This window comes from Lygodium microphyllum, chromosome 23, assembly GCF_053477565.2.
Source record: "Lygodium microphyllum isolate KBCC chromosome 23, Lygodium_microphyllum_v1.1.10, whole genome shotgun sequence".
Classification (NCBI taxonomy): domain Eukaryota; kingdom Viridiplantae; phylum Streptophyta; class Polypodiopsida; order Schizaeales; family Lygodiaceae; genus Lygodium; species Lygodium microphyllum.
This window is the reverse complement of record NC_141157.1, coordinates 75858629-75882547: the sequence shown is the minus strand read 5'-3', so window position 1 is coordinate 75882547 and position 23919 is coordinate 75858629. Positions and strand designations below refer to the sequence as shown.

The window sequence follows — 23919 nt, the reverse complement described above, 5'->3', positions numbered from 1 at the left end:
AGGAAGCCATGGGAGCTGGAGATGAAGGTGAAGAGTATGATCTTGATAATAACTGGTTGCCCTAATATGGGGCTCTTACACCTTAAATACCCCGATCAGTGTGATGGGGTGTCTAAACCCTAGTCGGTGTGTATCCCGCTTGTTACACCATTGGCCTAATCATGATACATGATTCCCAATAGGATTTTTCCAAGTGCACTTGAATATATATATGTAGGACTTTTGTAATTTTGTCAACACGTTGTTACTAATGCTTCTTTACTTTGCAGTGGTGAATGGAGGCATGATAAAACTAATCCCTAAATGCTTAGAGAGGATGAAATTTAGATAATGAAGACCTTTAGCAATGTCAAATGTGATTTATGAGGCCAAGTTGCTAGTGGTCATAATTAAATTTCTTCTATCAAATATTGATCACAAGGCATAGTATAGTTTTTGCCAATTGGAAAAACATCCAAGACTCCATGTTGAACTTGGCACTTGCAATAGACTATGTGATGCAAATAGGGAATGCCTTCATGCTACTCAGCTTATACCTTGACAAGGCATGTAACCAATAGTTGTCGCTTCAAAAAAGGCATGCTAGCTTTGGGTCATGATTCTTGCTTGCTTTAGATGCCATATTTAGCATGAGAGCCACTGAGAGTTATAGTCATGATAGCATAAGACTTTAGTCTAAAGTGATCATTTTGATGGGGATATCCCTAAGCTTTGTTCTTATTTGGAATGGTAACAAACCCTTTGCTTGGGAACTTGGAAGCAAAACTTGAAGGATGGACTATTAAAGATTGAAGCCCCTAGATGGGAAATCCTTCATGTGCAAATATTAGTGGATGACAATGCTAATCTCCTTCGTGCTTGGAAGCTCTCATAGATACCAATAACCAGATTCTACCCATGTTGGGCTTGGTCATAAGCATAAGTACACCTAAATTGAGATAACTTGGATTCGTGGGTTTAAATGCAAAAGAATTAAGGTGAGAGAATTTTTTAGATACAAGGGCCCTACTTAGCTTTAGAGTTACCTCCAAACGAAGAACTAATTGATTTAATGCGAATTCAACACCATGAGGCTAGTGGTCCAAAATCCCTCTCAGTTTGGCTTAGTATATTGGTCATTATAAAGTGTACTAACCATAGCTCTAATATTTGTTGGAGTAGTATTTGGACTAAACATAAGCTCATGGAGTAGTTTTGTGGAAATTCAAATATTTTCTTGAGATATTTGGAAATAAACAAAATTTCTCACTTAGTTTCCTAACTACTTCTCACATCACCCAAAAAGGATGGTGGATAGGCCTTAAAGTCACTCAAGGACTAAACTATTAGGCCTACACTCTCATGGCTAAAGAGAATGAATGAGGAGTAGCCTTGGGCAACATTCATGAGAGGTGATTTATTACCTAAGCTACATTGTAGTGTAGAAAATTGATGTCTAACTTGGGAGGGCATGTTTTTTTTACATTTTCCACATATGTCAATACATATTGATATATAAACCAAATAGTAACAATATTCATGTATTTAATACGAATTTCTTTCAGATTAAAAGGGCACTTAGTTATGATGTTGTTGTGACAATGTTTTATGCATCATAGAGCCTCACCTTGGGAATTGTTTTTGCAAGCACTTGATTGAAATCTTATCGCCACAACTAGGCAAGCTGGGGAAATTAAAAGGTTTGGCAATTTCAAGCTTGTTTCATCATTACAATGTCTACCACATGAAGTTTGTAGGTTATAATGATAGCCCACTATCTATGTTTGAGCCTTTCAAAGATATTGTAGGGAAGGGACAAAAGTGAGTGATTCAAATGGCTCAATAGTCCAAACACCTCCCATGAGCCATCTATGGTATGCTATTTGTTGTGCATTGTAGGAGATAAAATTGTAATGTTAAAGACTCTTTATCCTAAATCCAAATGGCTTATTTCTAAGAAGTTTTAGAAAAATTCACACTATAATTTCAACACTAGAAATTATACCACTGTCATGAACTTCTATGAGGGAGGGCTAGTTGTAGGTGGGGGGACTATTGACGGGATAGAATGAGAGAAAATAGCCCATTTTCCCCACCCAAAGCTCACAATCCCCTACCCCCACCATACCTAACTAGGTATGTGATTCGGTCCTCATAGAAGTTCATGATGTTGGACATTATAGGGAAACACATGGGAAAAATTCATAAACTTCTTGTGATTGGGCATAGAAACAAAAATTTCATTGTTTTTGTAATGAAATTGGTTTATTACACATTCAACTAATGATAGGTTTTTCTTTATCTTTTTTCTCGTTATTTCTAGAAGAAAATTAGTATTATTTCTCTTCATTTTGAGAAGAAAACATCACAAAAAAAATATCACTTTTCTTGAATTGTCTTGTTTTTTCCATTTTTATGGGGCACTTTTTAGTTTTGCTTTTTGTTTCTTTTAATGGGTGGAGTCCTTATTGTGAGTCATGTATATATCGTGTCTAGGGATTGAGTACAACAACGAGGTGAGGTGAGTCCTACCTTATGTATCTTATAAATGTTAATTAATTGGAGTATTTGCGACTCATGATCATCTCACCAATTGTGAGCATGCATTGACACTCTTTATGAGTGGAAGACTCATAAACATCTTGCCACACTCTAGCACATGCTTATACTATTGTCATGTATGGTGAGGTGGAAGGCTAGTTAGGTCTCAAATCAACCTCACCACGTAAACGATCCATTCAATTAACCTTGCTAGTTGAATTCAATTAACCTTGCCATCAATTCATGGTTGAAGCTAAAGTATAGCTCATCTTTTAAAAGCATGTGCTTGAGAAGTAGCCTATTTGTGGCACATGATAATCAGATGCATGGGATGAGGAGAATAAATAATCATAATATGCACATGACATCTACACCATCTGCATGGAGAGATTTGATAAGGCAATGATGAATGGTGGGAATATAAGCCATTATCCTATACAAGGAAAGGCACCGTAGTCTTAAAATGATTTGTCTTTCAAACATAGGGAGGCACCATAGTCTACATTGTGAACATAGGGAGAGCATCGCCATAAGCAAGGTGCGGTCATATAAAGAACTATGTGTGGCCATATAAGGGCTATGTGGTTGTAGGGGACACAATCAGATAAATCAAACAATTTATTGCAGAATGGCATGAAATATAGGTCCTGCCTACCATGCTTGCTTCCACCTACCCCTACTTGTGGGCTTGAAATGCCAAGAGTGGAAGGTCATGCCACAAGTGGTGGGAATTCATGCAAGTTGCATGGTAGATGGGGGATGCACATGTGGCACGATGGCAAAAAAAATGGCATGGGTGTGCTAAGCATGGTGGGGCTAGTAAGGAGCGTGGGCACGCACACCAAGCATGCAATAGAGATAGAGAGAGAGCATGCCTAAGGCTGCCACCCTTATCACCCCTTTGTCCATACTTTCTTCTCCTATTAACTTTCCTTTCCATTGGGTTGCCATATGAGGGTGGGCATGCCAAGCATGTGGTGCGCATGCATGCGCACGCGCGTGCGAGCACTTTCAGAGGGGTTTTTGTCGAAAGGTCATATCCACTGGGGATTAGAGATAGAAGGAAGTAGAGATAGGAGATAGAAGAGAAGAAAAAGAATAGACAAGAGGTAAATACGATAAAGACAAAGCACAATGAATTGAATCAATATGTATTGGCAGAACTTGAAATCCTTTGTCTGGCACTACTCAAAAGCACTCTCTAGGCATTAGATCTCCTGGAGCTCCTTCATAGACCAAAAATGTGCATCCAAATAACAACTCCTTCTCTGCTGCTTAGAACCCAAATCTAATGGCTTCGTTGGCTTTGGAAGGGGGATAAAACCGTAGGACACTTGGTCAAGGATCTCCCAAATCACTTCTTCTTCTTCTTCCAATTCAAAGTATAGTTTTCAGCCTGTCATCAACAGCGATCACAACTCGTGCAATTTCACCCAACTTTCTTTTTTATGAAAAATCTCATGACTGGCTAAAAAAGCAACTTGCTTTTTGCATGCCATCCTAATCTAGAAGCTTTTCTAACTTTTTTGGATTTTTTGCAATAAATAATATCAAAAATAGGCTAAAATTATCCAAAAATCTAGTTTTTTTTGGACCATTCATGCCATTCACACTAGTACTAATGACTCAGATCACATTGACTCTCTTGATCAATAAGAAAGTCGGATGATGATGCATTCCATGCCTTTTCACATTGTGTCCGTGTCAGAAGTGGAGTAGTGGTGGAAGCATAAACATGTGCTGAAATAAACTGTTGAAACACAAGACAAAAAGAGAAAAGAAAAGAACACGATATAGATGAGAACTCAGATGTATGCACGGGAAATGGAATCCATATATCTGAACACGAGACAGTTGCATACAATAGTGAGTCACTGGCTGCATGGGCACTGGCACTGGCACTGGCTCCTCTCTCCATAGAGTCTGCAGATGGTGAAGATGAAGTTACTGACTGAGGAGGAGCCACTGAGTATAAATAGGCTGAAAAAGTGGGGAGCAATAATGCTGGTCGGACAGCATTAATGCTGGCCGACTGGTGCATAAAATGCTCCACTGGCATAAAATGCCACACCAGAAAAATACCTAAAATACCTAATAAAAATGCCCAGCCCAGACCAAGCTCAGACTCACACATGAACTGACAAATACTCTGCGAACACCCTCTCTCAGATCATGAGTGATCTGATACAATACAATAGTACAATGAAAAGGAATCAGAAACTATACAACATAGAACCACCAAGTAGAACCATGGATACCCAAGCAGTGGGTGATCAAGCCACCACCAAGGTGCCTCGGAGAGAACCTGATGTCGATCGTACCAAACACCTGAAAATAGAGAAGATCATAGCATGTCTCTGTGTCCATCACCAATGTCTCGCAGTAGCATACAAGACCAGCTTGTCAAAAATGCCTCTAAACATAGGTGACCATGGAGTCCCTGCCTTTGGCCAGACCGCCAAAGTGTCCCCTCATGTGAGCTCCAGACGAAAGCCTCCCGCTCTCTGTCAGATAACTAGCTCATCATGAACCTGGATGTCAATCCCAGCTCTAGGATTTGATTCCGCCAGACTGAAGTCGATGCGTCAGGGACGTCCCTCTCTGGAACCTGCACACCTGTATAAAAATATAGATGAGGCGCGACTGCCCCATCTGAACACCCGCTCACACTCCCTCTCTGGCACAACAGAGTCGTGAGGGATGACCTCATCACCACCACTAGAAAGCAGCCGAGGAAGGGGCCACCAAGCCCTTCCCACGATCCAAAGAAGAGGATCCCTTCCGCGCCTTGGACTTCACCTTGGACGGAGGATCGGAGTCGGAGTCTGATGAAGGAGAGGACTCATCGGTAGAGTCAGCATCCCGCTTCGTCTTCTGCTCCTTCTTCCTGGAAGCCGCTAACTTCTTGCAGTCCTTCCGCAAATGTCCCTTCTTGCCACAGTGGTAACATTGGGCCTTCGACTTCTTCTTCCCGTCACCCCTCTCTGAAGCTACATAAGCCTCGCCTCCATAATGTGCCGGAAGCCGCCCCTGTAATCTCAAGGATGCCTCATGCTCAAGAAGCATCGAGGTCATATGTGTAAAACTGACAGGAGTCGATGATGTCTGCGCCCGCAAAGCATTGGCCACTCCATCAAACTCCGGGGGGAGCTTGTAGAGAACCGTCCCAACAAGATGCACCTCGGGAAGAGCAGATTGCATGTGCCGAAGCTGGTCCTGTACCTGCGTAACACGAAGAAGAAAAGACTGAATAGTATCTTTCGGCTCAAACTTCATCTGCTGGAGCTGGCCATAAAGTGTGACGGCCCGCATGGTGGAAGGTGCCTCGTACATCTGCTGCAACTTCTGCCATACTTCAGGAGAGGTCCTACAGGAGGTAACCGCCGGTAAGACCGCTTTAGAAATACACCGAAGCAACACCGAGTAAGCACGGGCATCGTCCGAGTCCCATGTGAGCACCGCTTCCTCATGGTTGTCCTCATCAAAGTCTTCAGGAAGAGGAAAAGGACGGAGAGGTCGAGCAATAGCTCCACAGACGATGTACCATAACCGCTTCTGCACAAACCAAGCTTTCATGACAGCACTCCATGTGAGATAATTAGGTCCATGTAACTTATCATCAGTGGAAGTGCACGGAGGAGCCATATGGAGAGGATAAGAAGAGAAGTAGAGAAGAGATGGAATTTAGAGAGGAAACACAGCCAAAACACAAGCACAGACTGTAGAAAATGAGAGTTCACATGCAATATAACCCAAAATCTGATCAATAGAAGACAAAATCTGCTGCAGAAAGTCAAAAAATCAGTCAAAAACTGCCAAAAACAGAGAAAACGGCCTGAAGGAACAGTCACCCAGCCATGAGAGAGGCTGAATCAGCAAAACGCAGGCAGTAAACTGGAGAAAAACAGGTAGAAAACTGTCGCCAGCAGCTGCAGATGAAAAACGCAGGCAGCAGAGGGTACATAGGCAGCAGGCGATGGCAAGACTGCAAAAAACGCAGGCTGAAAACTGTTGAGATATCAAGCTCCACTTGTGATATGCCAGGGTGACCGTTGCGCATTTATGTCACCGACGTGTTAGTTGTAGATGCGGTTGGTACACCGCCCATGAATAATAGCTACATGATAGCTATCCTTATCTACTCTAGTTCGTGGCTCAGTTTGTATGCCACCTTAGTTAGTTGAGTTTGGTTTGAGACCCATATTTAGGGTTCTTCTATTTCTTTGTACAAGAGTTCTTTTGGCTTACACAACTAAGAAGAGGAAAACTGTTTTCAGCCTCCACCCTTGTGTGTCTTCCTCCATTGTGCAAGCAAGAAAGCTACAAGTGAGACTCCTTCCTTCTCTCCCACAATCTTGACATGGTATCAGAGCCTTGTTCATGGTAAGGAGCTTAAGAAAGCAAGCCAAGCTCGCGGTGGTCTGGTAAGAGGAGCAGTGTTGCTTTCATTTTCTGTATTGGGAGCAGATCTCTGCAGGTAGCACAGCCAAAAATTGCAGGAGTGCATTGTCTCAGGTTGAAACGCCCTTCGCGGTGAAGCAAGAGGGCAGTATATACTGCGGGTAAGGGCTTTAGCCCTTGGCGACCTTGTTTTTTTTATTTGAGGCCATTTCGGGGCCTGTTTTGGAGGCGGAAGTTTTCTGCACACACTCAGGAAAAGGCCCTGTTTTATGCTGTGCGACCATTGTTCTACAGGTCGGTGAAAAGTTATTGTAGAAATTGCATCGTATGCTTGTGCGCAGAGACATTGGGAGTTTCAGAATCATCCTTGGTTCCGGTTTATGCAAAATCGTCACTAAGAAGTGACTGTGTGGTCAAATACCACTTTCGCCAGTTTTGCAGATTTGCCCTTGTGAGGGTGAAGCTGAGTTTTTGCAGTGACAGAATTTTTCGCAGTGTTCTGTAATGGCGTCTGATTCTCTTTCACAGATTGTAACTGAAAAGCTTGACAAGAACAACTTCCAGGCATGGAAGTTTAGAATGACGAATTTCCTTATGGGAAAAGGATATTGGGAATTTGTTGTAGGAAATGAAGAAAAACCAGTTCTTCCTAATGTTCCCAATCAACAGCAAATGCAGGCATTCAAAGCATGGCATGAGAGAGCCAGGAAAGTTATGTACTGGCTGTCTATCAGCATTTCAGACTCTATGATTGTGCATATTTAGGATGCAAGTACGCCAAAGGAGGCATGGGATACTCTGTCAAAGATGTATAGCACAAATACGCAAGCCAGGAAAATGCAGCTCAAGCAAGAGTTGCACAATGTGCAAAGAGAAAATATGAGCATCAATGACTACCACATGAAGGTGAAGAAGATTGTAGATGCACTTGCTTCCATTGGGTCGCCAGTGGAAGATGATGATTTAGTTTCTGTGACCTTGAATGGTCTAGGAAAGGATTATGCGCAGTTTCGGACATCCATTTCCGTCCGTGAAAGATTTCCTGATTTTGAGGAGTTGATTGCTCTTCTAATTTCTGAGGAGCAGAGAAATGGTGGTGCATCTTCTTCAGGAGGAACTTCAAAAGAAGCTGTCTTCTACTCAAATGCTGGAAGAGGTAGAGGCAGAGGTAGAGGAGGCCGATTTGGAGGCCGTGGTAGAAATCAGAATATGCAGCAAACTCAAGAAAACCAGTCCTATGGAGGAGGACGTGGTAACTCTAGAGGCAGGGGGAGCCAAAGAGGTCGTGGTGGATGGCAAAGAGATCAAAATGCAAACAGTAATGTTGAATGCTACTACTGTGGTAAAATGGATCATATGGCTAAAGACTGCTATAAAAAGCAGAATGACATCATGAATGGAAAACTGCAACAAGGGAATTATGCATCTTCTAGTAGACAAGCTGATGACAGAAATAAGCATTTGTTTATGGTGCAGCACATGAACAATTCTATGACAAGTGCAGAAAAAAGCAATGATGTCTGGTATGTTGACTCAGGTGCATCAAACCACATGACAGGTCATGCAGAATGGATGGAGGATGCAAGGAAAATGGAAAAACCAGGATTTGTGGAGACTGGTGATGATACTGCACATCCGATTGTGCAGATTGGAAAAATTCCTTTGTCTATGCAGGATGGGAAAAAGAAATACCTATCCGATGTATTTCATGTCCCGAATATCACCAAGAATCTGGTTTCTGTTGGTCAAATGGTTGAGCAGGGCTTGCAGGTCAGATTTAATCCTCATGGATGCTTTGTTGAGGATATGAAAAATAAAGGTCGCTTGATAGCAAAAGGAAAGAAGAAGGGCAGAATGTTTACATTGGATGCAGACATGTCTGAATTGAGTGCAGCAATGTTTGCACATGGGACCGTGTAGTTGCAAATATTGATATCTGGCATAAACGCATTGGTCATGTTAATGTACAGCGACTTAAATCAATGCATGCCCAAAATATTGTTGCAGGATTGCCTAAATTCAAGGTTGCAGAAATGCATAAGGTATGTGAAGCCTGTCAGTTTGGAAAATAGGCAAGGAAACCATTTCCTAGACATGTTCAAGAGAGTAAGAAGCCATTGGAATTAATCCACTCTGATGTGTGGACTATTAAAGCTGCATCTCTTGGAGGCTGTCATTATTTTGTCAGTTTTATTGATGACTATAGCAGAAAAGTTTGGGTGTATTTTATGAAAAAGAAAAGTGAAGTTTTTGGGCATTTCAAAACTCTTAAAGCTATGGTTGAAAAAGAAACAGGCCTACAAGTAAAATGCCTAAGGTCAGATGGAGGGGGAGAGTACCTCTCAAATGAGTTTGCAAGGTTCTTGCAGGAGCATGGCATAAAGCAACAATATTCATGCAGTCATACCCCACAGCAAAATGGAATTGCAGAAAGAAAAAACAGACATATTGGAGAGGTGTCTCGTGCCATGCTAAATGAAAAAGACCTGCCAGATTTTTATTGGGCTGAAGCAGTTGCTACAGCAGTCTACATAATGAACAGGGCTCCCACTGCAGCAATACATGGAATGACTCCAGAGGAGAGGTATACTGGTAGGAAACCAGATATTTCTCATTTGAAAATTTTTGGTTGCATTGCCTATGTACATGTGCCAGATGAGTTGAGATCCAAGTTGGATCCAAAAGCTGAGAAGTGCATCTTTATTGGTTACTCTGTGCAGCAAAAAGGGTATAGATGCTATAACCCTTCTACTCGTAAGTTTACAGTGAGTAGAGATGTTGTTTTTGATGAGATGAGTAGCTGGTATAAACCAGTAAATGTGATTGATGATGTAGATGCACAAAATGGTAATGCTGCACAGAATTCACAGCAGCAGTCACAAAATATTAGTGGACCTAGAGCGTCCTCTAGCAGTGGTTCACATTCTTCGCCATGGACAGGCAGATTGAGATCAGGAGAATCTTCTCAAAGTAATGCAGATAGTGGTATGCACGTATCACGAAAGGAAAAGAGAAGGTTGATCAGCCCATGTTTGATGTGAATGCAGGTCACTCTTATGTGGATGGTGAATCCAGTGGCTCAGAACAGAGCATTGATGATGAGTTGGGTATTCCTTCTATTGTTACACCTGGAGTAAGGAAGACCAGGGATGTTTTGAGAGCACCTGGGAGTGAACCCACTTTGCGCAGGTCTACCAGAGTTAGGTACCCTGTGGATAGGCTGAAATATGATGGATTTACAGCCATTCACTATGCATATATGGTCAAGGTGATATAGGAACCAGAACCCACTTCTTTTGAGCAAGCCATGGAAAAAGAAAAATAGGAGAAAGCCATGGATGAAGAAATGGATGCCTTGGAAGCAAATGCTACATGGGAATTGGTACCTTTGCCTAAAGGTAAGAATGCAATTGGCTGTAAGTGGGTTTATAAGGTGAAGCACAATGCAGATGGTTCTGTGAACAGATACAAGGCAAGATTAGTAGTCAAGGGGTATGCACAAACATATGGCATTGACTATGAAGAAACATTCAGTCCGGTTGCAAGGATGGCAACCGTAAGAGCAGTCATTGCTATGGCTGCATCAAAGGGATGGTCTTTACATCAGATGGATGTAAAGAATGCCTTTTTGCATGGTGATTTGCAAGAAGAGGTCTATATGGAGCAGCCACCAGGTTATGTGCATGCTGTTCATCCTGAGTTTGTTTGCACGTTGAAGAAAGCCTTGTATGGCTTGAAGCAAGCACCTAGAGCATGGTCTGACAAGATAGGACAGTATCTTGTCACTATTGGCTTTCAGATTTCCAAGGCAGATTTCTCACTTTATGTGAGAAAAACAGAGAAAGGTATTATGCTACTTGTCATTTATGTTGATGATTTGATTATGACAGGTGACAGTGATGAAGATATCCTTCATGTGAAAATGCTATTGAAGCAGAAGTTTGAGATGAAGGATTTGGGAGAGCTGCGTTATTTCTTGGGCATTGAGGTGATTAGATCACCAAGTGGGATACAGCTCTTGCAGAGGCAGTATGGATTGGACATGCTGTCCAAATATGGGATGACAGGCTGTAAGCCTATTTCAGTTCCTTTGGAGCAGAATGTGAAGCTGAGCACAGATGCAGGTGAGCTTCTGGAAGACCCTACTATGTACAGACGCATAGTAGGAAGTTTGATTTATATGACCATTACCAGGCCAGATTTGAGCTATGCTGTTGGATTGGTAAGTCAGTTTATGCAGGCTCCAAGGAAATCGCATTTGGATGCGGGTAGACGCATACTCAGGTATGTGAAGTCCACATTGCAGTATGGACTATTTTATGAGACTGGGGTTCAGATACAGCTGCATGGATACACTGATGCTAATTGGGCTGGTAGTATTTCTGATAGACGATCTACCAGTGGATATGTGTTCTCTTTTGGGAGTGCTGCAGTCACTTGGAGCAACAAGAAACAGCCTACAGTTGCCTTGTCGAGCACAGAGGCTGAGTACAGGGGTGCAGCAATGGCTGCATGTGAGGTAGCTTGGTTGCATAAGCTACTTTATGATATGCATCATTCTACAGATGGGCCAGTTGTCATTTATTGTGACAACATGAGTAGTATACACTTGGCAAATAACCCAGTCTATCATGCTAGAACAAAGCACATTGAGGTGCATTATCACTATGTGCGGGAGAGGGTTTTACTAGGTCTTATTGATCTAGTTTATGTCAGCATAGAGGATCAGGTAGCTGACATATTTACGAAGGCATTGGGCGCAGAGAAGCTGCGCAAGTTCAGAGACCTGCTTGGTGTGCAGGAATTGGGATTGAGCTCGAGGGGGAGTGTTGAGATATCGAGCTCCACTTGTGATATGCCAGGGTGACCGTTGCGCATTTATGTCACCGACGTGTTAGTTGTAGATGCGGTTGGTACACCGCCCATGAATAATAGCTACATGATAGCTATCCTTATCTACTCTAGTTCCTGGCTCAGTTTGTATGCCACGTTAGTTAGTTGAGTTTGGTTTGAGACCCATATTTAGGGTTCTTCTATTTCTTTGTACAAGAGTTCTTTTGGCTTACACAACTAAGAAGAGGAAAACTGTTTTCAGCCTCCACCCTTGTGTGTCTTCCTCCATTGTGCAAGCAAGAAAGCTACAAGTGAGATTCCTTCCTTCTCTCCCACAATCTTGACAAAAACAGCCCCAAAACAGGTCGCCTGGCTGCAACAGCAATCGTCTGATCAGCAGGGGTACTAAACAGTCCTGAAATCAGCAAGAAAACACAGCAGAAACACAAATCCTGAAAACTGATACCATGTCAGAAGTGGAGCAGCGGTGGAAGCATAAACATGTGCTGAAATAAACTGTTGAAACACAAGACAAAAAGAGAAAAGAAAAGAACACGATACATATGAGAACTCAGATGTATGCACGGGAAATGGAATCCATATATCTGAACACGAGACAGTTGCATACAATAGTGAGTCACTGGCTGCGTGGGCACTGGCACTGGCACTGGCTCCTCTCTGCACAGAGTCTGCAGATGGTGAAGATGAAGTTGCTGACTGAGGAGGAGCCACTGAGTATAAATAGGCTGAAAAAGTGGGGAGCAATAATGCTGGTCGGACAGCATTAATGCTGGCCGACTGGTGCATAAAATGCTCCACTGGCATAAAATGCCACACCAGAAAAATACCTAAAATACCTAATAAAAATGCCCAGCCCAGATCAAGCTCAGACTCACACATGAACTGACAAATACTCTGCGAACAGTCCGTATATAGCATCACGATATCCACCCCCTCTGAACCTGCACATCCTTCGGTATGTGCCAAAAAGCCTAGTTGTCACTAGATTCTGAGTCCTCCTCATCCTTTGCAACCATATCCTTTGCTTCTTCATCTTCCATATCTTCCTTGCTACCCCCTATATCATGGACACTATTTTCTTCCAATTTTGGCAACTCATAGGCATTAGATTCCCGCCTCTTGAATAATTTGATTCTTTTCCCTACTACCGGAAGCTTTATGGTTGTCCCTTCTAGTTTATTTAATGCATAAGTAGCATTATCAAACACATGTCTTACCACATAGGGTCCAAACCATCTTTTGGAAACTTTACTCATGGCACTATGCTAGTTGTCTAAACTCCTATCATAAACCAATACCCAATCCCCATCTTGTATGGTTTTTGGCCTCAATCTATGTCTTTTGTCAAACAGTTTCCTGTTCTATATCCTTGCTGCCCTTAACTTTGCAATTGCTGCCTCTATGTCTTCTGACTTTCTTTCCAACTGTCTACTGCGTAAGACCAATAACTCCTCTCGATTCAACTCCTCTTCCCAAGGTAGCACACTCCATGTGATGGTTATCTCTTCTATCGCCATGATAGGTTTTTGACCATACATCAATTCTGCAGGCATATATCCTGTAACAGCACTATGAGTTGTTTTGTTAGCCCACAAGGCATAAGGGAGCAATCGTGGCCACTCTTTTACCTTCTCTCCATATCCTTTTGTCAATGCCTTCACAATAGGTGGATGACCTCTTTCACTTTTGCAATTTCCTTCAGGGTTATTGGATGGAGTTAAAGCAAGCTTTATCCCCAACCGTGCAAAGAAAGCACGAGCTTCATCTCCATCCAGCTCACCCCTATCTGCTATAATTTTGCCCACAGAGCCATACCCACAAAAGATCTCTTCTAAGAGAAAAGTACACACAACATTTGTTGTCTTAGTACGTAGAGCTCTCCCTTCTACTTGATTAGTCAAGTCTTCACGGGCAAGCACAAGATACCTCGTTTGCCAAAGACCTGTAGGCATTGTGAACAAATCCACCACCCACTTAAAATGAAGAGACAATGGATATGTGGGTTGCAATCCATCCTAATGTCTCACAGATGAATACATTTGACATGTCATACATGTTTCCACAAAGTGAGCAACATCCTTATACAAACCCTACCACCACCAATTTCTTTCTTTGATAGTTGTAAAAGTATCCCAACTCTATGGCCAGCCCACAAGCTTTCATGAAATTCTTGCATAACATTTACTTGTGAAGCTCTATCACCCAAAACTCGCAATGGCATACCCTATTTCTTTTTAGCATGTTTCCATAAGTATCCATGTTTTAAGAAAAAGCCATAGGCTTTCCTCTTGATCTTCTTAAACTCCTCATCTGAACATTCATCTATCTTTGTTAATGTGCTGAGGTATTGTCCAATTCTCAGCCACTCTCCTGCATATTTGTCTTCTAGAAACACTTCTACACAAGATGCAAAAACATCTAAAGTGTCTTCTCTTTGTTATCCAAGCTTCCATTAATGTTGTAGCAACACCTTGCATTGCTAAATTCACTCTTGAAATATCATTTTCAGTTGTAAGAAATTCATCTTCTTCCTCCTCATCCATCATTCCATCTTCATTCTCATAGTATGCTCGAGATAACATGTTTGCCACTGGGTTATCTCTTCCTGCAATATGCTGAAATTCAAGGTTCAAAGATTTGATGTACGCAATCCACCAGAGCATAGCAATGTCCAAAGTAGCACAACTAGTAATCATACACAATACCGGTAAACAATTGGTCTCAATGACTACATGAGCACCCATAAAATACTCCTTATCACATTTAAGGGATGTCACAATCACCATAATTCTCTTTTTGCATGTGGATACTTTCTCTGTCGTTTCGTCAATACTTTAGCACCAAAGCGAATTGCATATCTTTGCCCTTCCTCATCATCTTGCCCAATTGCCCATCCAATCCCGATTGGACTTGTATCAACATTAATAATGATAGGCTTTCCATGTGAATAGTCAGTCTTTCTCAATATAGGAGCAGATTTTAAGAGATGCTTCAATTTCTTCATTGCTTTCTTATGCTTCCTTTCCCAATGAAATCTCTGACCTTTCCTCAGAAGCTGATATAGAGCGTAAGCTACATGTGAAAAGTGAGGAATCCATATCAAATAGACACACATGCACCCAAGAATCTCTGCACTTCTAATACATTCGTGCATACATCTTGCATTATGTCAATCCTATCTATTTTTGCTGGTGATGATCTTTGCCCTTAGGGCCCACACATATGACCAACAATCAAAACCTCTTCAACTCCAAGGACAGACTTTTGTCTAGAAAGAGTTAAACACACCTCTTCTAGACATGTTGAAATCCTCTCACAATCCACAATATAGTCTACAACAAACTGTCTGCATCCATGAGCATCCATCTCTTCATTCTTTTCATCCACTGCACACCCTTTTATTGAAAAATCATCCAAGAAGGGCAATTGTGGTATAAAATCCATGAGTACCCTATTCATAGTATTTGTCATGTGTGCCACTAAGTTTGTTGAACCTTGCAGGAGAGTACACATCGGAACTAACCCCAAAGGAGTCTTCATGGTTGTGATATCCCTGCTCTCAATTGCAAGCTAAAACTGATCATACCCCGAGTAAAGATCACCTAAAGAATAGATCGCTCTGCTTGCAAAAGCCTATGCAAATTCATCAACCACAGGACCTCACCTACATTTCTTATGGTCACTTTATTGACTGGTTGAATAAATCTCAAAGCCCCATTCTTTTTGGGCACAGTAAACCAATGATTCAAGTATGGGGCTGAAGAGGGCTACAAGATCTTCATGCGAATCTTTTCATTTAGCAAATCCATCAGCTTTGGCAAGTAAGCTTTAGGCATTGGAATAGACCTCAAGTTCCATGGTATATGTGGCACAGTAAATATTACCATAGGAGAGACAACATTTGGATCCACGCAACCTATTTCAGTTGGCTGAAATGCAAATGACTTTCCATGCCTAGCCAACATTTGCATAAAACAATCTCTTTCAGTAGGCAAAAGAAACCCTTCTGCACCAACTTTCAATTCCTGTAATGTTTCAGATGTAAACTGATGACCTATATCTTTAGGACCCCGTAAGCTTGGCTGCCTTGACACGTTTTCATACAAACCCTCACTTTCTGGTGGAAGTGGCAAAGCAATTGATTTCACCTTTTTGTCAACTGTCTTATACTTTGTCTCTACAAGTGCTTCAACCCATTGTAATCTTTGCCCGTAACAGTGGGCAAGCTAGAGACATGCAATCTTTCTCTTCTTCTATGCTTTTTCACAAGTGTAGTTACAACTTCCTTGACATGTCTCCACTCTGTTTTAAGACTTCTCTTTGTAGTCTGATCCCCTAGCAAATCATCAAGCTTCTCTTGAAGCTCAGGATCGGCTACCTATGGAAACAAGTCAATTTTCCGACTTGCAAGAGCTTGATGTTCTGCAAGATCTAACTGCTCAAATTGACTTTGAAATTCTCTTAATAATTCTGTAGCCACAAGACTCTTATTGGGTTGTAAAACCCACACCTAAAAAGTATTACGCATAATCAAACTGGTATCTTCAATGTAAAATTCTTCCCTGAGTGTCTTCTTGAAAGCTACCCAGTCAGCATCCTACATGTATAATTTAGTAATTCGCGCTTTCAGTTCATGTACAGTAACACATACAAAATACCAACTCCATGCAAGTTGAGCCACCCCAAAGAATTCAATCTTTTGAGCATAGGTATGTACATATGCAGATACATTTTTGCCATTGAATAACTTCATCTCACGCTCAACTGGTTGCATAGCATTCATCATGATACTTTCTGTTTGGGCAGAAGCCTGCATCACCTATTGTTGTTGTTGTACCTGCATAAGCATATTCATATTTTGCACCAACTGTTGCAAAACATCATTGAAGTTTGTGTTCAAAGGTTCTCCCATCTTGTCTTTTCTTCTTCTAACGACCTTTCATGTCGGGTTCACCAATGTCGGAGGGGTTTTTGTCGAAAGGTCGTATCCACTGAGGATCAGAGATAGAAGGAAGTAGAGATAGGAGATGGAAGAGAAGAAAAAGAATGGACAAGAGGTAAACATGACAAAGACAATGCATAATGAATTGAATCAATATGTGTTGGCAGAACTTGAAATCCTTTGTTTGGCACTACTCAGAAGCACTCTCTAGGCATTAGATCTCTTGGAGCTCCTTCATAGACCAAAAACGTGCATCCAAATAATAGCTCCTTCTCTGCTGCTCAGAACCCAAATCTGATGGCTCCGTCGGCTTTGGAAGGGGGGTAAAATCATAGGACACTTGGTCAAGGATATCCCAGATCACTTCTTCTTCTTCTTCCAGTTCCAAGTGCAGTTTTCAACCTGTCAACGGCGATCGCGACGCACGTGATTTTGCCCAGCTTTCTTTTTTATGAAAAATCTCATAACTGGCTGAAAAAGTAACTTGCTTTTTGTATGCTAATCCTAATTTAGAAGCTTTTCTAACTTTTTCAGATTTTTAACAGTAAATAATATAAAAATAGGCTAAAATTATCCAAAAATCTAGTGTTTTTGGACCATTCGTGCCACTCACACTAGTACTAATGACTTAGATCACATTGACTCTCTTGATCAATAAGAAAGTCAGATGATGATGCATTCCATGATTTTTCACACTGTGTCCGCATAGCATCACGACAACACGCACGCATGCGCGCGCACGCACACACACACACACACATGTATGAGGGTTGTTAGAAAAAGTTAATGTAAACTTACTTAAATTAACTAATTTATTAATAACTTAAGTGATTTTAGTAATAAGTTTATTAATTAGTTGAGAGAGAGAGAGAGAGAGGCAAAAAATAGACTGATCATTTCCTTAATCAAAGGTGAGGGGTTTGTAGAGAGAGAGAGAGAGAGAGAGAGAGAGAGAGAGAGAGAGAGAGAGAGAGAGAGAGAGAGAGAGAGAGAGAGAGAGAGATTTCATTTCTTTAATAAAAAGCGAGGGGTTATGCAATGTTTTAACTACATAGATTCATCTACTTACATACATAATTTTACATATATAGTTAGTTTTATATACATAGTTAGATTTAGTTAGTAAATTTAAACTAAAATTGATAATTTAGATATTTATTATTAAATAATATATGTCTCATAATTATTTTTAAATGTAATACTAATAATTGTTACACTCAAAATTAATGTAGTTTGCTCATTCAGTTTTATTTCATCATTATCGGCTTCATCTTAGCAACGACAATTACAATCTTCAAATATACAAACTTCCACAAGGTTAGAATCTGCCTTTTTTCCTTTTTCTCAAACCAAATAGTAAAGGAAAGAAAAGAAAAGCAAAGCACAGTACATATCTTATTGAAAGATGGGTGAATGTTACCTTTCTCCACAATTATAAAACAATGAAGAGACATGTGCCAATGTGCTACTTGTATAACATGTTTATCTATTCTATTTGTGTTATTACCATGGTTTTACCAATTTAATCGATCAATCATAAAAAATTAGTGAAATATAAAACCCACCACATTTTAAACTTTGATTAAGCAACTTTTTTTTTTGGGTTTTATGTTTTACAAGGTACTCTTCCTTGACAAGACATCTCAAACTATACAACAAGTTTCTAACCAAAACTTGATTAGTTAAAAAAACTTGTGGGTAACTCGATCAAAAAACTCTAAAAATCATGTAGTTGCAATGTTGTCATGAATCTTTATACATTCTTACGCTAATAAAATACACAACAATAATGCATTCCATGCAATGAATTACACGTTGGCATGATATATACAAATTGGAATAATCTTAGGCAATCGAATGTGCAAGTATAATCGGCGTACTAATAGTATGCACAACTTGCAAAGTAGTCATGATGTAGCATCAAATCATCGCAAAGGAATGATGGATGTAAGGAAGAAATACAACTTTCGATAGCTCTAGGAAGCATGATCCTCATCCTTACATGCCAACAACACACAGTTGACATTATAATAACAACATATCGATCATGTCATCGTGCAAATGAGGATTAGAGACCACCACCTAAACTTGGATGAATGTGTCAACCTAGCTAAGTTGCCAAGACCCCCCACACGAGCTAAATTGAATTGTTAGATACCCCTTACCCTAATGCAAAATTGCATTGTTAGACCCCCCACACGACCTAAATTGCATTGTTAGATACCCCTTACCTACCCCTTACCCTAATGCTAAATTGCATTGTTAGACCCCCCCACAGGAGCTAAATTGCACTCTTAGAAACCCCTTACCCTAATGCTAAATCCGCCCATTTGACACACGGAGGAGGAGGAGGTGGTGGTGTTTATTCACAAGACAAGAAAGCTCTCAATAACGAGAAGAAAGAAGGACGAAGAAGGAGAAGAAACAGACGGGCGGTCTCTGGCGCGCTACCATGGCCGACTCGAGCGGAGAGGGGGAGTTCGCTAACGAGCAGGCAGTAGCAGGGCGATGGAGCATGCTCCGATCGGAGCTCAACCAACTCTACTCCAAGATCACAGAGCTCGAGATGGAGCTCAGCGAGCACTCCCTCGTCATCTCGGCCATCGAACCCTTAGACCATTCTCGTAAGTGCTTCCGCATGATCGGTGGCGTACTCGTCGAGCGCACCGTCGGTGAAGTCCTTCCGGCCGTGCAGCGTAACCGAGATGGCCTGCAGGATGTCATCAGTAAGCTCGGCGAAGCTTTGCAGCGCAAGAAAAAGGAGCTTGCTGATTTTGAAGCCAAATACAAGATCAAGATCAGACGATCCGATGAAGCCATTGCCAAAGAGGAAGATCGAAGAGAGGGCTCTTCTGCACAGGGAGTCCTTGTAGGGCCAGCAAATTAGGCAACGGAAGGTTTTTTCTCTTCCACTGAGTTAGGGTTTCGGCTGCTGTGTATGGTTTTTGAAAGGGTGGCAACATATCAAAGGCTTTTCTTTGGAGGATAAAGCCAGAAAATTGGGAAACAGAAGGTGCAATGTTTTTTCTTCCACAGAAGTTAGGGCTTTGGATGTTGTCTCAGGATGTAATCTTATCTGAGATATCAGCAGTAAGATGTCACAACATCTTGTGGTACATTCTGGAGGACAGGGTCAGCAAATTAGGCATCGGTTGATCGTTCTTCCATATAGTTTTTGGGATGTTGTAACGTGTCACTAACTTTGTATACAATATATTGGGTGATATTACTCAATGCTGTTGCTTTTTACCATGCTTGACTTGCCCCGATATGTGCTCAGTCTTGGCACTAGAGTATCTTTTGTGCACCTTGTGGGCTGCTTCGAATAGTTAAATAGCATATTATCTGTAGCATATGAAATAGTTGGAAGTCACACATGAACAATGCATATACTTCTTTGGATTGTGCTATCCATGATAGCTGAATGCACGGGTCTGTGGTCTGCTTTTAGTTGGATTTGATGTCTGAATAAGTCTTGTGATGTAATTGACAACATTCTTTAGCTTGGCTTGTATGGTTTTGTGTATAGATCACCACATAATGCACATTCTTATGTGGGTAAGATGATATCATTGTTAGGGGCCACCACAAGTAAGAAAGGAGACATATACCATTGAGCTTGTGAATCAACCTTCTGCCTGACCACATATGCAAACCAAGGTGCTTATGCAATATAACTTATCTACAAGTATGATTATAAAATAACTGTGATCAAATCTCATGGGAAATATTCCAGTGTTGCACTTGTGTGCTCTCTTGGCCGAGGAGAGGCACTCCCTCTTGTGGATGTTTGGGTTTGTGCGTCTTATCAAAGAAAAACCCAAATAGCTAGGATCAAATTGTTGCAGATGCAGTCAGATGAAGTTGTTAAAAAGCGCTAGGGTAGATACTAGAAGACTCTGCTTGGGAGTGGGAATTGAGGAAGTGAACTTCAGTGAAGTTGGACACATGGTAGGGATAGAGAGACTGGTGAATTAAGAAAGCTGGTGCAAGTGGAGTTGGGAGACAGGCCAAGCATGGCCTGAAGCATTCTAAGGGCCCAAAATGGAAGCAGGACACACTCGATTGCCTTCTAAATCTTGAAAGAAGGATTGGTCTCAGCAAAGGAAGGAAAAATGCCTGCAGAGTACAAGTCCTCATTTTTCTGAAATCACCTAACTGTGTCAGAAAATGGGCAGAGTTTGTATCAGACAAGTTTTTCTTCTTGCAGGTGAGCTGTGTGATTCTTGTAACTCAGTCTATATGCAAGGTTCTGCAATAGTGACTAATAAAGGTTGAGCACTACTACTTGAACAGCCCATTCACTGTAGGCTTTAAACCTTGTGGTGACTATGCAGTGGAAAGTGGCACAATAGGTTTCTGTAGTAACTATTCATTTACCTCAAAACTCTGTCACTTTAGTCTTACGATACTAAGTTTCTAATTCTTTCTACCCGAAGTCTTACTTTTGGGCTACTTTCTTAGTGTATGCAATGGCACATTGCTGTTTCAAAATGAGTTGTGTTGCATGCAGAACGCTGTAATAGGTTCTTGACTCCAATTGATTAAGCAAGGTTTGTTGTTTCCTTTGGCATGTGACATTTGGTCTTGTGCAGCTCATTTAAAGTCCCCCACTCCAGAAAAAACCTTTCAAAGTCATAGCAGCAGTAGTGCAACAAGATGGTTGGTTGGGCACTTTTCAGGGTTTTGCTGCCAGAGTTTGATTGCAGTTTGCAGATGTTTAGTCTTGACAGGCATATGTTGGGTATGTGCCTGGACCTTCTCTTTTGCAGCTCACATTTCAGATGAAGATTATCAATTACAGTGAAGCGTTTCTTCTACTCTCGGCTTAATCTGCTGTCCAAGGCACAGCAGGAGCAAAGCTAGAGATGAAAGTTAAGGCAATGCAGCCCTTGGGAATGCACTTTTCTGTGAATATATCAAGCACAGACCTAGTGAGGAATCCCTTAGATGGATGTGAAATGTAGTTTTGATGTCCTCGACTTCCATGCTGAACAGCAAAAGCCAAGCTAGAGATGCAAATTAAGGCAATGAACAATTGGGGGGAATGCATTATGCTCTGGATATGCACAGCACAGTCCTGGTGAAGGAAAACTCTAAGCTGCCTTGGATGGATGTGAGACAAGGACTTGTCCTTGGTTGCAGTCTTCTATGTACACAGTCTAAAGGCTTAATTCTTGCAATGGCTGTGCTGTTCAGCCATGTAGCTCCCTTTACCAAGACCATGAGATGATCTAAGATTTTGGTTTGTGGTTGGCTCTATCAGGTGCTTGGGGCTTTTGTGCATGCATCATAATACACAGAGGCAACACACAGCAGCTGACATCATTACAAAGAGAGGCACAACACGGAGGTGCTTGCAGTTATGTTGAATAGAAGCATCCTTCGACTGAGAATGCAAGGATGATTTGTTGGTTTGGTGGATTGAAATGCAAAAACTTAATTTACATTAAACCTGACACATGAAACTTATACAGAAAGGACAACTCTTGTAGCTGATACAACACCTAATTTGAAGGTTATAAGCATCCCCCATGTGCTTTCTAGAGAGTATCCTTCATCTTAAATTGTTCTGATGGGAGCTTTAACTTGAAAACATTGTAAGTTCTTCATCCAATCAAGCTATCATTTAGAGATGCTCAAATTAAACAGCACGTGCATAAGCTAGTGTGGACAAAATGGTATAATTGCATCGCTTTAAACCCTAATCATTCAGTCGTTGAATTCTTGTGGGTGTTCTTTTTGTAGTGTACTATGACTTGGGGTGCTTAATATGCTTTTAGGTCACATTGGGCACAAATGTTGCATAGCATATGTAATTTTAGACATTTGATGGCTATGCATAGCCCAAGGAATAGGAAGGTTTTAATGGATGTAGAGGGCCATGTAACGGTTACAAGGGGGAGCATCAATTTGTGTAGAGGTGGATTGGGTATGAGGAGGGTATAAGGCTGGGGTTACATCCTATAGTATCAATTTTTCATTATGTTGTGGATAATTGATAGGCATATCTAGGAGAGGTTAGATGGGAAAAAGAAGTGTGACGAGATGCTCCACTACAAGCCTAAAGTTTGAAGGTTGCAACATCCTTAAAAGTGGGATTTACTCTTCTAATAGCACATTTTAAAACAATTTGTACGCCCTTCTATTGTCATTCAAAAGAAAAGGGACCCCCCCTTAGGTCTTTGAAACAAAAAGTTGACTCGTCCTTCGAACTTGATGCATTCTCCACTACAATCATGAATCCATTGGATTCCCATGGGGATTGAATGGGAAGAGTGTGTTGAAAGAGATGTTAGAAGGCTTCTTTATATCTTGAAACCAAGGGTGTTTGTGGAGTGCTAAGATATTTACCTTTGGGCTAGTATCTTGGATCCGGTTTTCCTAGCAAGAAACACATCCTTGATGGCTTCAATTGGTTATAATCAAATCCGCATGGCATAGTAATATCAAGTTAAAACCACCTTTATCCTTGTATAGAAATATTTGTTTGCACTATTGCAAGGTTTGGTTTGAAAAATGCACCATTATCTTTCCAACACATTTAAGAAATCTTTGGTCCTATTTGATTGAATTCATGCAAGTTTCTCAATGATTTGAAATCCTTTTCGATATTGTCATTTCCAAATATAGAAGGGCAATGGATCATTGCAATTGTTGCCATCATGCAAGCCTTTGACTCTTGGATCAGTAATAATAGTGCTACAAAGGTGAGTTTGTTTGGAGTATGGAATTAATCTAGCTTTCCACAAATTACACTTGTTAGCTAGAGCACATGGAATACTTCTTCTTGATTGGAGTAAACAATTTCATGCATTTATGGATGCTTTTAACATTGCTATTGGAAATGTGTTAATGCATGAAACTGCTCACTAGATTGTATTTGACCAATAGTCTATGCTAATAAATGGCTCTTCATAATGCCGAGAAACCATGACTCCATCACAACAAGGGAAGGTTTGGTCATGATCATGACCAATAGTCTATGCTAATAAATGGCTCTTCAATGCCGAGAAACCATGACTCCATCACAACAAGGGAATGTTTGGTCATGATCTACTCCAAAAATTCCAATCACTAACTATTAGGGAAATCCTTTGTGTTCTATATGGATCACTCTACTCTTTTCTTTAATTAAGGAACAAAGTCGTACTTGTTGATTGGCCCCATGGGTTTTCCTCTAAGAATTTGAGTGTAAGGTC

The 23919-nt window shown here is 41.1% G+C and overlaps 1 protein-coding gene across 1 annotated transcript; it reads left to right on the top strand.

Annotated features, from left to right (window-relative positions):
• Positions 1–19041: 19041 nt before the first annotated feature.
• PDF2 (prefoldin 2) lies at positions 19042–19951 on the top strand. Its single transcript, XM_087664651.1, has one exon. It carries the CDS (start codon positions 19170–19172, stop codon positions 19602–19604), a length of 435 nt encoding a protein of 144 aa, XP_087520777.1. The 5' UTR covers positions 19042–19169; the 3' UTR covers positions 19605–19951.
• The last annotated feature ends 3968 nt before the right edge of the window (positions 19952–23919 follow it).

What these genes read in the sequence shown, in the direction of transcription:
- PDF2 (XM_087664651.1), top strand. Translation starts at nt 19,170, where the DNA reads ATGGCCGACTCGAGCGGAGAGGGGGAGTTCGCTAACGAGCAGGCAGTA.